General features: G+C 43.6%; 1 protein-coding gene across 2 annotated transcripts in view; it reads right to left on the bottom strand.

Annotated features, from left to right (window-relative positions):
- NBN (nibrin) overlaps positions 1–16972 on the bottom strand; it is a 58273-nt gene that overhangs the window by 4907 nt on the left and 36394 nt on the right. The window contains exons 14-16 of one of the 2 annotated variants that reach the window (XR_008795508.1): positions 15498–15611; positions 8548–8597; positions 6705–6796 (exon numbers count right to left, since the gene is read on the bottom strand). Coding sequence is in view for 1 of the 2 variants with exons in the window: in XM_056137597.1 (XP_055993572.1) it covers positions 6766–6796; positions 8548–8597; positions 15498–15611 (195 nt within the window). In the remaining variant the exon portion in view is untranslated. Of the gene's footprint in view, positions 1–6619; positions 6797–8547; positions 8598–15497; positions 15612–16972 lie in introns of those variants that run through there. The other variant, XM_056137597.1, reaches the window with a different exon arrangement.

Raw genomic sequence — 16972 nt, 5'->3', positions numbered from 1 at the left:
TGGGTGGGCTTCAGGCAAGATAAGCACTCTTATGCGCTGTTATGGCTCCAGTCTGGGCAAAAACTTTGTCTTTCATGAATAACCTCCAAGGTGTCTGTGCACAGTTTACAGGTATAAAGCATTTAACTACAATATCCCAGAACTTCTATTCTCTTCAGTGATCCCCGAAGAGTCAAGGACTTTGCTGGTTCCCAACGTGCTGCAGTTACATCTTTTCCTTCCACACCAGGCACTAAGCCCGAGACTCGCAGGTAGGCAGGTGCTTCATCGCTGGGCTACATCCCCAGTCCGTTTGGATGGATGCTCATGAGCATGAGCTTGCTTTCAAGCTGCCCAGAGTCCTTGGGCTCCATGTTTCTCTTTTCACCTAGAGAGTGGGTTTCCAACCCATCTCTAACTCCAGGGATGCTTCTATTGCCATCTGTTGTGGTACAGGAACTCTCTCTCTCTCTCTCTCTCTCTCTCTCTCTCTCTCTTGATATATATATATCACGATCATCCTGTTGTTCGTCGATTTCCTCGAGCAGAGCAGGTACCAGTAACGTCTCCTTCTTCCTAGCCCTGAGATTTTAAAAGAGCCATTTCAATACTCTTTCAGGATTAGGAAAATGAGACCCATCACTGTTAATGGTATTTGGCATATTGAGTACGACACAGACAGGAAGTTTGCCAGACTCTGCCGTGCAGGCAGGAAACTTTTGGTAGCCTGCCAGTTTCTCCAAAGGAAAAAAGTAAGATGTCACGTGGCCACAAATGTGGCTGCATGCTTCTGGAAGCTGGGTTTTATAGTCTCTGTGTCTTGGCCGTTGATGGGACCAACCTGGCACTGGTGGCAGCGACGCCTACCTACTGGAAGATGGGGGGGGGGGGCTCTGGATGGAGAAAGCACAGTCCCAATCCGAGTAGGTTTGGAGACCTCAGCCCTGGGACCCGCATGCCTGGGTTCCTCTGCCAGTTCTTTCATGCATGAGGCCCGCCCGGATGTGTGGAGAGTGGTCCCAGCATGGCCGTGGCTGGCTCCAGAGGTCCTCAGCTTCTGGGGCTCTGCTCGGGGCGGGGCGGGGGGAGAGAAACTCAACCCGCCCCCCTCCAAAGGGCCCCGATGAGGACAGCCAGGCACGGGGGCAGGAGACTATATATATATATATATATTTTTTTTTTAAATAATGAAAATACAGATTGAGCTTTTGAATCTGGATGTTTTCTATCCATTTTTAATGGTTTCCTCTTCAGTCTACCCCCTCCCTGCTCCCATTTTCCACTTTGGTGACACAGGGCCACACAGTTGATGGTGGTCTTCTGAATAGCACTGTAGCACTGTCCTCCCATTGTTCATCAAATTGCTCGAGTGGGCCCAGTAACATCTCCATTGTGAGACTTGTTACTGTGTTTGGCATACTGAATACCTCACAGGGAGCTTGCCAGGCTTTGTCATGCTGGCGAGATACGCTCAGTAGCTTGCCGGGCTCTCCAGAGGGGCAGAGGAATCTAACCCGGCTTGGCTGGGCCAGCCACGCACAAGGCAAATGCCCTACCGCTGTGCTATGAAGACCAAAAATTCTTTGTATGGGATCTGTAGGCTTAAGTCACATTCCATGTAATAAGCCTCTGTGTATTTGGTTACATCAATATGGTTACAAGCAATGCATTTAGTTAAAACCTTAAGGCATTTTCATTTATCTGAAAAAAAAAATCTGTATTTTGAAAAATCACATCATATGAGGAAGTTCAGGGTACCCTACTTCAGGCTCTCCTTTCAAGGGATTCATCATGTGTGTTCCATGAATCCTTGGCATGGGAGCACTTGAACTCAGATACCAATAACATCAGCATCTTTATCCACAGCAAGGATTTGCACTGGGATCAAAGTCAAGCTGTGTGGTCCACTCACAACATTTGGGCCAGCCGACGGGAAAGCAGAATCCGCAGGCCTTCAAGGCACATCAGGATCTTGTTAGAGTTCTGCTTTGGGGACTTGCTGACCACACGAAATTCCATCCCAGCACTGCATTCTTCCAGCCCAGCTGCCTCTCCCTGGCTGGACAGATGGGCGGGAAAGTCTTCTGGAGTCACACTAAAGTGTCTTATTAACTCCATTAGCATCTTGACACTGGAACTGTGGCGATGGGTTCCTGTCTGGGCAGTTTCCCAGGTTCTTCAGAATTTTCAGGAATGAAAATATCGAGTGGAAAGGATGCTCCGACTCAGAAACATTTATTGAAAAACAGAAGAGAAAGAAACTCCGCCAAAAGAAATTGGGGAGGAATTTAGCGAGGAGTTAAGTTACAGTGTGGCTCATTTGGTTTGGAGTCTGTTTGTCTGGCAAGATGGCCCGGTTCTGCGGGGAGTTTTACAGAAAAGTTTGTATTTCTTATCAAGTGATCGGGCAGTTATAAAGTGTGCAAGGGCCTTTCTTACTGTTGAGTGAAAGGCATGTATTCCCCACAAGCCCAGATCGCTGTCCTCTTCCGCAGAAGGGTGTGGTTGGGACTCCTTTTGACCATTCCTTCCAACTAGCACAGCACATCCTACGGCTCAGCTTGCGGAGTGATTCAATAACCTCCCTTGGAGTCCAAGAGAGTCCTGGGAACCCCAGGAGCGTTTAAACTGTAGAATAGGGACGGCTAAAATGAGGCAGCTGACGAGAGAGAGCTTCCTCCTTCAGTGCTCCCGTAACTCAGGGGTTCTTGATTTCCAGAACACGAGGCATTTGCTTCTGGCTTTCCTCCTGCATTCACCTCAAATGCAGAAGAGGTTTTGCCGCAAGTCTGCAGCATGCTTTCAGCTGCTCAGTAGAAAATGTTTCTGAACTGTTCGGGATCCCCCAGCCACTGCTAACCAGATTCCTAGCTGAAGAGGTTGAGAGAAAATCCTGATCCCAGACAGGAAGCTTTGGGGGGAGGGGGAGAGGAGGGGCTGATTTTTTTCCCCCCAATTTTAGTCACTATGACTTACAATTTTACGAACTGTTCAGGATAGGGTTTCATGCATGTGGCTTTCCAACATCACACCCCGTCTGCTCTGCTCCCCCCGCATGCCTGTGGCTTTTGGTCTTTCATCGTTCCTTTACTATACTTCTTTAGAGCCACATACGAGATTATTCTGTATCTGTTCCCCTCCTGTCGGACTTTTTTCAGTAGGGTACCCTTTAGTTCCATCTGTGTAATGGTAAATTGCATGATTTCATCTTTTCTTACAGCCCGGGAGTACTCCATGGTATTTACCATAGTTTCTTTATCTGGTCACCTGTTCTTGGGCACTTGCTTCTGATTTTTTATGTTTCTTTGATTCATCTTTGGACACTTGGGTTGTTTCCAGATTTGGGCTACTGTGGACAGTGCTGTGATGAACACAGAAGTGAAAACAGGAAGCTTTGAAATATAGATTTCTTCTAATACGAACAGAAGCTTTTTTGCAACGGGTGAGAATTCGAGTTTGTGTTAGCATGGGCTGTTAGTCTTTCCCGTCTTTCTGTTTCCAGGAGCTTCAAGTGAAGGCACAAAGCAGTCTTGCGTTCAGGCGCAGATGGCTGCAGACAGGCACCCTTTGTTCAGCCACCCTATACAAGGTTCTCTCTGTCCCTCATCTCCTAGAAACAGGAGGTTGAAGTCTTCTTTGAAAAGGTGTCTCCAGAAGCCAACGGTTTATGCAATTCAAGATCATTTCTTCTGGGGCTGGAGGGAAAGTACAGTGGGTAAGGCACTTGCCTTACACGCTGCCAACCCAAGTTCTCTCCAGCTCCGCCTATAGTCCCCATCACCAGCAGGAATGATCCCTGAGCACTGAGGTAGGACCAAGTCCTGAGCACTGCTGGGTGTGGCCCCAAACCAGCCAGAGCAAAAGAATGTTTTTGCTATCTCAATGACTATTTGCCTTTCTTCGCATCACAAATTATGTCTACGTCTGTGTGTTTTCAGAAGGTCTGGCGGCGCTCTATCTCTCCTGCCGCCCGCGTTCGGTGACCTCACATCGCTTCCCCCACCCCAGGGAGGTCGATGGCAATGGGCAGGCGAAGGAAGGAAACAAGGACCACGCTGGTCGGTATCAATTGTAGTTTATTCCAATGTTCACTCTCACCTCTGACTCTGTCCTCTGGAGCCCAAGCTCCCGAGCCTGCGCCTCAGCCTGAGCCTCAGTCTCTGCTCTCTCAAGCCAAAGTCTGAGCCCGAGCCCGATATGGAGCCTGAGTCTAAGCCTCAGCCTTCTCCTCAGCCTGAGCCTTCTCCCTTCACTCTCTGGAGCCCAAGCCCCCTCCGAGCTTACAGTCTTAGTTTATACACCAATCACGTAGGGTGGTGACACAAAGGTGGGTTGAACATGAACAAATCAGCAAAGAGAGGTAAGACCATTCCTCAAGGAGATTAACTCAAGCATAAAATCTCATCTAAAGAGATTATTTCAGATTACTAGATCTGCTCAACGGTGGGATCCCAACAAGGGTGTATTCTTTCCTCAGTTAGTAATCTACTTAAATAGTTGTAGTAAATCTACTTCTAATATTTCTAGCAATGTCATTCTGTATGAGCATAGTAAGAGATAAACTTAAGTTGGTTCTAATTTATTAATAAACTTATTGTACTGTTTTATTTGGTTTTTTTTTGAGACCACATCCACTGTTATTCAGGACTTAATCTTGGGTCTACTCTCAATAACTTCCTGTACTATGCTGCTTGCTATATATCCTAGATTTCATTGATATGTATATACTAATTTTTCAGTCTATGATATGTATTTTTCATTATGTTTTCTTTATACTTCCTCTTACATAAATCACATAAAATAGAAAAATTATATTCATGTATGCAGTATTATTCTTAGAGTTATTAGTAACTACATTGTAGATAAACAACTTAAGACATGAAATTTAAATAAAGTTTTCCTTCCCCCCCAAAAAAAACTTAAGTTGGTTCTTCCTGAGGACATCTCACTATATATTCTGCTATATATATTATATTATTATTATTATTATTATATTAATATATATGTATAACAGTCCTCAGGCCAGGTTAGTCTTCCTTGCCCCAGCAGGGTCCTAGTCTCGTCATCGTTGCTTACTTTTGGATCATGACAGCATTTGTCCATGATCATGCCCTCAATTTATAATTGAGTATCGTGGCGCTTTGGCTGGCCCATTTCGATGCCAGGGTAGCTCACAGCTTGTCCTGGATCCATTCAGTCCCTCGTTGGGACCCAGCTTTGGGGGTGCTAGGAACTAAGGGCAACTGAGTCAAGAAAGCAGATGCCCAGGAGTAAATATTATTCAGAGTCAATCAGCTCCTAAGTTACAGAGCATAATATTAACTGTCTTCCTGTGTCCATACAGAAAGAACATTGCTTTAAGGTAATCTATGCAAAGGACATAACTTACAATACAAGTTCAGTGTCCTTAGAAGGATCTGATCTTACAAGCTAACAGAATCTGATTAGGGAGAAAAGGTGATTAACTGGCTGGGGAGGAGAGCACAGAGAAGAGTTTACAGATAAATAGAGGAATGGGAGTGACTTGGGAGCACTGTGATGGGTGTAACCCAATAAACCTAAGCTCCCTGTGGCAATGTCATCCTACATAGTCTATACTGTACAAAATTATTTGTTCCCTATTCAGGCATCTATTTTTCTGGTTTTGGTGCCCTGGATCGAACCCAGGGCTTAAGTGTGCAGCAGAGCCTGACTCCGGAGCTATCTTCCCAGCCTAGAGCATTTCTACTGTTTCAGATTTCCAGTGCTGGCACCCGGTGTGAACGGCAGGTTCACCACTAAATTTCAGTTCATTTGGGTTACATCTGGGCTGGGAAGGCTAACAAAATAAAAGAGAAAATATAAACAAACAAAACTATATTCTTAAAGGTCCATGACATTCAGGGAGCAGAACAATGTATGTTGTGCTATCATTTTTTTAATAAAAAATTCTTGAAAATTACATGTAAAGGAAGCTGAATAACTATTAATAATGGAAGAGTTAATAAAAAAAATCTCTAAGAAGAGGGACATAGGAAGACAGCTGATTCCTGCCATGAATTGAAGCAGTTGTACAGGACCTGAATCACTGGGTGCAGCCAGGTGGATCACTTGTGGCCGCCAAGGACCCACCTCCCACAGGGCTGAGCTCTGCCAACCATGTGACGTGGCTCCAGGCACTGCTGGGTGTAACTACTCAAAAGAGAAAATCAAAGACTACAGACTGCTCCATCTGATTTTTTTCTGAGGAAGTAATCAAACAGAAATCATTCTAGGGACTTCCCAAGCAGTGGCCAGGGGGCCAGTTCTCAGTCCTGGGGCTACTCGCCTGGCTACTCATATGGGTACGTTGGTTTAATGCTTGAAGGACCAGCTTGGTTTGGCCGCATGCAAGGCAACTCCCTACCCCGACACTCCCTCAAGGGAGCCTAACCTGTATGGCTTTAGAGCTCTGAACTGTGCCTTTAAAAATTATTCGGTAATTATTCAATAATATTTATTTATTTTTCAATAACTATTAAGTGAATATAAATTATTCACTTGTAGAAATATGAACCGTGCCTTTAAAAATTATTCAGTAAGCGACATTTTAAAAGGACATTTTTACTGTAAAAGTTGAGATGACAAAGACTGAAAGCAGAACACTATTTACCACACAAAATGCAACTTGGCTGCATTTTATTGAACAGACTTACACACCATAAAATATATACTAAGTTAAAGCTCTTCTGTACACTGCCATGTACCTCAGAAGAAATCTGAAGTAAAATCATGATAGGAGACTTTTCGTGATTCTAACATCTTCGGTTATCTTCTCCTTTTCGCATTAGGATTATATCTGCAAAGGAAAATGTGGTTGAGGGGAATCAGATCAATGACAGCATTTCTCACATTTAATGTTAAAGAGCTTTCAAATACTGTCACACTTTGAGAAACAGAAAAAAGAATGCAAATTTTTCCTTTTTTTTTTTTTTTGAGGGGGGAGATAGGGATGGGTCTAACAGCAGTGTTTCAGGGCTACTTCTACTCTCTGCTCAAGGATTGTTTCTGGTGATGCTCAGGGTCCATATGAGGGGCTGTGAGTGGAGCCTGAGGTTTGCTGTACGCAGGGCTAGTGCCTTAACTCCTGAACTGTCTCTTCGACCCAAGAATGCCAATTTTATTCTTGTGGTCAGATATAAGTACAAGTGATTTTACTTTCATTTATTTATTTTATGTTGCTTTGATTCATCTTTGAATAAAAATATAACATCAACAAAAAATAATCCTGCAAGGCAATGGTTTTTAACCACCTATAACAGGGGCCAGTGGAGGTCTGTTGGTGCAAAAGGCTACACTTTGTGATGCATTACAATAGTAGATGAAAATAAGTCTAAAAAAGAACTTTGTGTGTAAATTTCTTCTAGTATGGCTTTAAAAACTGAAGACATAACACTAGCATACCACTAAAATACTCTACAAAATTTTCTCCTAGAACAATGAAATGTAATAGGATAAACAAATATTCTTCCATCGTACAGCAAGTAGGGTACTTGCCTTGCATGCAGCTGACTCAAGTTCAATCCCTGGCATCCCACATGGTCCCCCAACCCCTGCCAGAAGTGATCCCTGAGCACAGAGCGAGGGATTAGCACAAAGTACCTCAGCATCTAGCCACCAAACCAAACACCTAAATCAATGAAATACTCTTTTTCTACACTGAAAAAAAAAAGTCAGTACTGGGCCCGGAATGACAGTACAGCAAACAGGTAGGGCATTTGCCTTGCACATGACCACCCGAATTCAATCCCTGGCACCTAATATGATCTCCAGAGCACTGTCAGGAGTGATCCCTGAATACAAAGCCAGGAGTTGGCCCTGAGTTCTGCTGGGTGTGGCCCAAAACCAAAAAGTCTGTCAACATTTCACCAATGATTCATATTGTTTTTTTTTAAATTTTTTATTCAAATTATTAATAATCAAAGAACTACTTACATTGGTTGCAATGTAAGGAAAAAAAGGGGGAAAATGAAGCAGTACTCCTTAATTCTGCTTTAATTTTGAGAAAAGGCTATTCTTCCCTAGCTATTTTTTACCCCAAATTTAGAGTTTTATCCATATTTGAGGGCGGAAACTACAAAGTTTCATAGGCCAGTAACAATGCCAAAAATGTTAAATCAGAATTAAAATGTAATCATTTATTATAACTCCTTCAACCTTGTAGGAAAACCTTTGAAATTCTAATATGACTTCCTGTTTTTATACACGTGTCTATTAAAACTAAACTGGTCTGGGAGTTTACTCTTCTTCCTTAAGAACCCATTCATTTGCAATTGTCTACAAAGCTGAACATCACACCAGTTCCTAAGTCACCCAGCTCAGGAATCTTCTTTGGAACAACTGAATCAAGCCTGAACCTGGAAACTTATCGAGCAGACCAACTAATGACGCTCAGGTCCTCACAGGAAAAACCTGCACCTGAAAACGGAAACATTTTCAGACTGAGCAACTAAGTGTCCATCTCTAAGGTCAGGAGAGGCCAGTGTTGTGTGTTTAGGAATTTCACAAGTATTTCTCAAAGATGCTGAAAAATCTGAAACAGAACTTTACCTAAAGAGATCATCCGCGAGAGACTCTTCCTTTGCATGTTGATGCTGCATCTGTGGAATGAACAGACTTTTACACATTTGCTCCAAATTAAGTAACTCAGTTGGCAAGGCACTGCTCCTCCCACTGGTCAGAGATCTCCTGTGATCTCCCCAGTCGGAGATCTCCTGTGATCTCCCCATCCGGGAGGTGAGCGGGCCTGCCTTCTGCCTCCTTGCACCTCTCTCTGCAGCCACTTCCACTCTCGGTCACGGCCAAGGTTACTACTTGGGTCTTCTACAGTAGAAAACTTTCCCCAGTCAACCTCCTCTCACAGGAAGTCAATTCATGCACCGCTGGCTTGAGTTTCACAAGATTCTTTCCAGCAGAATCCTGGTCATGAACGAAATCTCAGCGCCCGGAGAGCTGAAACCACAGTTCAAGGGCCTGGGAGGAGTTCAGAGGCAGTTCTACGGGTGAAGTGGCTTTCTGCATAGCTCTGAATCTAGACTCAGAGGCTTCTGTGGAATACCTCCACCACATACTTATTTAAAATGGTAGTTTTTGTTTAGTATGGAGGATTAATCCCAGGGTCTCACACATACAAGGGACATGCTTTTATTGCTGAGTTGATATGTCCAATCAGCATTTTGATTTTTTTTTTTTTTTTTTTACTTCTTGGTCCATACTTGGCAGCACTCAAGGCTTACTCCTGGCCCTGAGTCCAAGGATCACTCTTGGTGGGGCTCGGGGAATCAACTAGGGTGCCAGGGGTCAAACTTGGGCCAGCTGCATGTAAGCTTATTTGCTGTACTATCTTTCCAGGCCCCCAACTGCCTTGTTCTCTTTGTACACGTGACCATCTTTGTTCTCTTTGTACATGTGACCATCTTTCAAGGTGCATTTGTTCAACAACTCAGGGCTTCCTCTGTGCTAATGAGCTTGCTCTTCACCTCTTATTAAGGGGCTCTTTGATCCTATTTTAAAATAATAGCTGCTATGGATAACTCAGAAGACTGCGGTTACCTCACTCCTAGATGCTTATCAATTTTCATAAAATAACATTGTACCAAAAACCAAAATTCCTTGAATGCAGATACTGTTTACTGTTTGTTTGGGAGCCACACCCGGTGATGCTCAGAGGTTACTCCTGGATCTGCACTTAGGAATTACTCCTGGTGGTGCTCAGGAGATCATATGGGATGCCACAGACCAAACTCAGGTCAGCTGCATGCAAGATAAGTGCCCTACCCATTGTACTGTCACTCCGGGCTCCAGAAATATTGTTTATTTTTATTGTTACTAAGTAACTAAGTAACTTGGTCAAAGGTCAAAAAGCTGGAAGAACTGGGCTTTGACCTGGTCTACCTGAGTAAGAGCACCAGCTCAGAAGTAGGCACTCTCCAGTACTTCACTCTCTGCTTCACAGTCTTCAGAAAGGTTTAGAATGACTTACAGGGATTATAATTTATAAAATGATTTTCTATTCATATGGAGAAATGTCAAAAGTAAATGACATTCTTTGATTTTTCACCTTCTGATAGGCATAGCAGAGCATAAATGGGAAGACATGATCTATACAAAGCCGCTGTCAAAACAGTAGTTGGCATTTTTGTCCTAAGTTTTCTTAGCGGCTGCCTGGCAGAATACACTTTTGAGGGAAGAAGTCAGACAGAATATGTCAGTTTTATTTTTTGTCTCTTGGTTTAAAAAAATTTAAGTAAAAAAAGCATTAAGAATAGAAATCCTTAGTAAAGGCCTTGAGGGAACAACAGCTCACAGCCTTTCTAAGATGTAAAACAGGTTTTACGTAGGGTACAAAGAAGAAAATATTATGTCTGACACAGAGAATAAAATAACCTCAATTCAAGAAAGCTTCAGGAACTGACTCAATGATAATGAAAACCAACACTGGTTTGTAGCAAAAGTAGAAGGTCAGACTGAAACAGAACACAAAGCAGAATATACAGAAGAGAAGTTGGGGCAGGGTTAGGAAACGGGATTGTAGCAAACTCATACCCCAAAGATATGGGAGTCAAAGAAGCAAATCAAGCCCTTTAGCTTAGAAAGTGACCAGTACTGAGGGAACTGAAAATTGCTCCAACAAGAGGAAAATTTCTAAAAATGAACCCAGGACACACACAATACCCACTAATAAAAAAACAAATTTTTTTTAAGTCAGCAGGTATATACTATCTTTTCTTTCCATCCAGGAACAAATGAAATGATGCTAATTAGTTCATTAAGGTGACCGGCATAATCCCACAGCACAGGACCATATGCAACTCTGGACTGTGACCCAGAGAGCAAAAAATGGAGCAAAAAATAGCCAGCTCTTTCCACCGTTTAAAATGCTTCATAATTTATATATATACATAATAATTATATATAATATACATAATAATTATATACATAATAAAATGCTTCAGAATTTAATCATTAGAAAAAAGTTCAAAATCGTGGTACAATTAATATTCACATTCTGCACAGGAGGAGAAAGGGGCGTAAAGAAGTTAACTGCCCAAAGTCACAAAGTCATTGACGAAAATGAGACACAACTGAATTTTGGATATAAGAGCTCAAGAAAACTATCACTGTCACTGTCACTGCCCTCCTGTTGTTCATCGATTTGCTTGAGTGGGCCCAGTAACGTCTCCATTTTGAGACTTGTTGTTACTGTGTTTGGCATATTGAATATGTCATGGGGAGCTTGCCAGGCTCTGCCGTGTGGGCGAGATACTCTCGGTAGCTTGCCAGGCTCTCAGACGGGGGCGGAGGAATCGAACCCGGGTCACCCGGGTTGGCCACATGCAAGGCAAGTGCCCTACCGGCTGTGCTATCGCTCCAGCCCAAGAAAACTATAATGACTGCAAAAGAAATGGATATGGAGGTTCATAGCGATCTAAAGAAAGAATAGTTACATCTTCAACATAGAGAACCCAGAAAATATAAAAAAAGTCTTTGAAGATATAATAGAGAAGTTCTTCAAAATAAAAGAAAGAATTGGACTTGCAAATTAAAAGCACATACTGTATTCTAGGAATAACGAACATAGGCTGGGCATCACTGGGGACATATTATTATTATTATTGTCTTATTATTATTATTATTGTTATTGTCTATTAGTGAAACGCCATGAGGTACAGTTGTAGACTTACAAACTTTCATGCTTGGGTTTCAATTATATAATGATCGAGTACCCATCCCTCCAACCAGTTCCCATTCTCCACCACCAATGATCCCAGTAGCCCTCCCAACACTGGGAGATCATCTGATCGTTAATATTCAGAGTCAAGCTCTAAGCTGACATGCAAGTTACCCCGAAGTGGGGAAAACTAAACTGTTGATGGGGTGGGAAGAGAGAGGGAAGAAGTCTCAATAATTTCCTTACATTTCAAATTATGGAGTCAACAAACAGTACTTAAATATGCTGCTTAAGAAAACAAGCTCTCATTCTAACTGGATAGTAATTTTCGTATTTTCCCTCTTACTTTAGAGGGACCTTGGAAGATAAAGTATCTTGGATGGAAGAAACAGTAATACAAGTTTGGCGCAGCTTCAAACTTTCCCTCTTAGCTTCAAACTTTCGTTCTCGCTGTCCCTTCCCTTCGGTCTCTGCCACTCACCCCCCTTTAACACAGAGACAAGCCAACTCCTTATTTAACTGCTGAAATGGGTCATTTCTGTATGCTCTACCACTGAGCTGCACTTTCATTAAGTGGGTCATTTCTGGGCTTTTGGATTTTAACTTCTTGATTCTTTTGTACACTGTTGCAATTCCTTAGAATGGACATTTATAAAATAATAAAGCCAACTTTATTTATATTCTTTCAGAAGTGGAAAAGACAGGATGTGACTTCCGTTCTTTTATTTGACACTAAATATCCAAAGAGATCTTTCTTACAATTCTGTCCTTTTATCTGTCTTTTAAAACACCCCCAGTGTGCTCCAGCATCGTTCCAGGTGACCACAGGGCCGTATGTGGTGCCTGGGATCAAATGGACAGGGTGAGTCCCTTGCAAGGCAAGTGCCTGAATCTGCCGACTATCAATGTGGCCCCCAACTCTGCCTTCTTGAGTGCGTCCCCAACAGTTCTTTGGTTTAGAAAATAAAATTTTTAAATGTCTTATTGACGACTATGTTAAACTCACATATGCTAAAGGGGTCAACATGTTAAACCCACACATGTTAAACCCACATGTCAGACTACATTAAACCCACATCAAGTACTAGAGCCATATTTGACCCTGTTATGTGGGTCTCGGGAAACATAAGAAGATCTGGTTCCACTCTGGTATGTGCGTGGAAGATGAATGATAGGAAAGAATTTAAGGTGGAAAACAGAATACAAGACGCTCGCTCTGGGGCGAGAGAGACAGTGCAGCAGGTACAGGGCTTGCCTTGCACGCAGCTGACCCAGGTTCGATTCCCAGCATCCTAGATGGTCCCCTGAGCACTGCCAGGAGTCAGCCCTGAGCATCCCTCGGTGTGGCTGAGAAACAAAACAAAAGACACTAACCCTAAAGGTTTGAAGAGAAATATACCCTAAAACCAAAAGAGACATAGCAGGAAAATGTGCCTAATTTGACTCTGGCAAAGGGTGATGGAAAGGAATTTTAAGAATCTCACCTCTGATTGTAACTACAAGAGGGCTGAGCAGATGCTCTGGACACAGGGCCTGAGTTTGATGTCTGGTACCACATGGTTCCTGGAGTACTGCAGGGAGCACAGAGCCAGGAGTATTCCCTGGAAACAGCCAAGGTAGATACCCTCCCACAAAACAAGACAAAACAAAACACAAACCCAAAGGATTATAATGACAAGCTGGTCTTCACTCGGGCACAGGCTTCTGATGCAAACATGTCTGAACCACTTGGATCATCCAAAGAAATGACAAAAAGAAATCAATGTGGTCCCACATAGGTGGCTATAAACTGATTTCTGGAGGAAATAACCCTGAATTTAGGACTCCATGATGGCCCAAGGATTAAATGAAAGAAACAGCTTATATTCAGAAACCACAAAAAACACACTCAGAATCAAGGAACCACAGTAAGGGAAAACAGGGAAAAGAAAATGGATGAACAGACACACTGTATTGGCAGCACAGTCAAATAACACAAAAGAGGAACACGCCCATATTGGCAGGGAACAAGACTTAGAAAAGAAGGCAACAAGACTTCCAGAAACAAGGCCCCTGGAACACTGCCAGGAGGATTCCTGAGTGCAGTAACCAAGCCCCAAGCACCAAACCAACCAACCAAACTCAAAGGACGGACAGAATTCCAAGCACACAGGCCAGAGGGAGGCGGGGAGGGAACCACACAGGGAGCATCGTGGACAGCACAATCCACCCGGAGTCGCTCCCCGCACTGTCTCCGGCCTGAGCATGGTCCAGCCGTTCAACTGGGCTCGGCTCTGGTGACTGTTTTCATCAGAGAACCAAAGGGAAGGGCGGCGGGAAAATACTTTAAAAGGAAAAAAGGAAAAAAAAGAAAAAAAAACCCATAAGGTAAAAGAAATACTGAAGACATGTTCAAAAATACAATCCAGACAAAGAAATGAAATTACAGAAAAGAAGTTCAGATGCTACACAGAGATAAAACCTAACTGCTCTAAGAAAACGAGATCAAATGTCAGTCTTCAAAACTTCCCGTGAACATGAGATTTTGGAGATGGTACCAGACTGTACTTGTAATGGAAACCTTAATTGTTTAGAAACTCAAGTTCAGGAAGATATAAGAAAGTAGGTAATATTCAAGAAGAGCAAAAAATTCTCAGAATTGCTAAAAGACAATTCCTAGATTTAAAAAACCACTCCATTCATATGCTATACTATAACATATTTTGACTGTCTTCTATTTGTCTATAGGACCATCCTTTCATCTCATTAACTGTTTAATTATTGACCTAGAGATTCATTTTACATTTTTGTAGTTGAAATAGTTTCCCCCTTTAAATTAGGATGCAAACGTAATTCATTTGTTTGCGTACCATTTCTGACTATGGCTGGTTTCTACATGTGAGCGTGGACGTGTGTGTGTATGTGCGTCACCAAGGTTCAAACCCAGGGTCTCTAACATGTGAGGCGAATGCTAGGGGGCTAGAGCGACAGGACTGTAGACAGAGTGCTCGCCTTGCACAGGCCAGCCTGGGCTTGATCCTCCCGGATGCCACAAGATCCCACAGCCCTCAGGAGTGATCCCTGAGTGCAGAGCCAGGAGGAAGCCCTGAGCACAATCGGGTGTGGCCAAAAAAAAAAAAAAAAGTTTGCTGATGAGCAATCTTCGAGGCTGCCTAAGTTTCATTTTAGGAAGGGTGTTTTTCTTCGGTGTCAAAAAGCTTTTTGCAGCTTCGCTCCTTCTCCTGAGGCCTCTTTCACCTCCCCTCGAGATTCAGGTGGACTGTCTAGGTTAGGAAAAGCTAAAGGGCACTGGCTGAGGGCTGCCCACCTAATTCTGCCCACCGGGACTGGGCCAAGGTGGAACTTTAAGAACACGTGTCCGCTGACAGGCCCCTGGCTACTCTTTACTTATCTATTATAGAAGTAATGAATAAAGTTAATTAGCTCAATTATTAAGACTGGCTTAATAATTTAAAAAAAGTAGAGTGTTCTCCACTCACAGTCACTTTCCTTTCCAGTACCTCTAAAACTTAACTGCCGCCATGTTATTTCTTTGCATTTTCTGCACGGGCACATTGTATGCTCCACTCTGTGCAACTTCCGTGCTCTCCCTCGCAAACATGTATTAGTTCCCTGGAAGTAGAACACTGTGACGCCACTGTCTCCACTGGGCATAAGACCAGATCCCTCAGCCTCTCTTCCGAGCTGTCCCCCCCCCCCCCAGGTCCCCGTGTCTGCATGCCCAGGACGCCCCTCTTTCCTACTCGGGAGCTCCCAGGCACTTTGGGATGACCACACTTCAAGGGGCCAAAGTCCAAATGCAACCTCTGCAGGGCCGCCGTCTCCTCACCTCCATCTCCTGCCGCAGCCACTCTTCTAGCTCCGCGTTCTTCCGCGCGTGATGAGCTATGAGATCGGACCCTCCTATGATGTGTGGAAGCTTCCCAGCTCCAGGAAATGTTACCTGTCAAATTAGTCAAAAGCAATCCATGAAAGGGGCTGGAGCAATAGCACAGCGGGTAGAGCATTTGCCTTGCATGCAGCCAACCTAGGCTCGATTCCCAGCATCCCGTATGGTCCCCCAAGCACCGCCAGGAGTAATTCCTGAGTGCCTGAACTAGGAGCAACTCCTGTGCATCTCCGGGTGTGACCCAAAAAGAAAACAAACAAACAAGAAAAAGCAATCCATGAAACATGTCAACACAATCATGTTTTCAAAAGCTTTTTAGAAAGGCAGAGGCGCGGAGTCCCAGGTGCAGTGAAGAGCTACTGCTGCCCACGCGAGCCCGCGGGCCCCTGGCCCTGTCTCCCATCACCAGTGACACCCGGGGAACAGGTGTATGGAGTTCTCAGACGCTTCCTTCTTAGTAAAAATGGTCTGAAAAAGCCTTTCGCGCTTCCTGCGCCTGGCAGAGAGCCAATTCCTAACACACCCCAACACTGGTCGGACCTAGCACGGACCATGAAGCGCTTTCTTTTCAACTGCATTTCTGCACACCTATCGTAGGGCCTGGCTTAGACCTCCAAAGTCCAAATGCATTTTGCTTTCATTCAACCTAGATGTTAAGAAGGCTGAAAGACCAAGGTGTCTGTCTTTTTACTCTGTCAACTTCTTTCTTGGGCAGCTCTCAACTTTATTTGATTATTATTATTTTTTAAATATATATATATATATATTTTTATTAGTGAAACACCATGAGGTACAGTTGTATACTTACACACTTTCATGCTTGGGTTTCAGTCATACAATGATCGAGTACCCATCCCTCCAACCAGTGCCCATTCTCCACCACCAATGATCCCAGTAGCCCACCCACCCCCCACCCCTGTGGCAGGGGCATTCCCTTTTGCTCACTTTCCTTTAGGGTGTTGTAGTTTGCAATAGAGGTATTGAGTGGCTATTGTGTTTGGTCTATAGTCTACATTCCGCATGCATCTTGCATCCCGAGTGATTCCTCCAAACATCCTTTAGTTGGTGTTCCCTTCTCTATCTGAGCGGGCAGCTCTCAAATTTAAACTCAAAGAAGTTCAGGTTGTCTTTTCACGGATGCAGAAGTGATTTATTTTAGCCAACATCTGCAATCCCTTGTAAGCACTGCCCCCAAGTGTAAAACCCCTGGATACTGCAATAACATGAATAACAATGATGATGGGAAGGGCGGGGGAGTGAAGAAAAAGCAAAAAATGCAAATAGAGCATAATCTTAAGTACCAAAGATACTTATCGCCAACAAATGAAAGCGAGCGAGAGATGAAATCTGTGCCCCATGAAACCAGCCCACAGGGACGTAGAAGTCAGACTCAAAGATCAAAATCAGCAAAGTCC

This window comes from Sorex fumeus, unplaced genomic scaffold, assembly GCF_029834395.1.
Source record: "Sorex fumeus unplaced genomic scaffold, SorFum_2.1 ptg000002l, whole genome shotgun sequence".
Classification (NCBI taxonomy): Eukaryota; Metazoa; Chordata; class Mammalia; order Eulipotyphla; family Soricidae; genus Sorex; species Sorex fumeus.
Note: the sequence above shows the minus strand (reverse complement) of the source record. Positions and strands in the feature narration are given on the sequence as shown.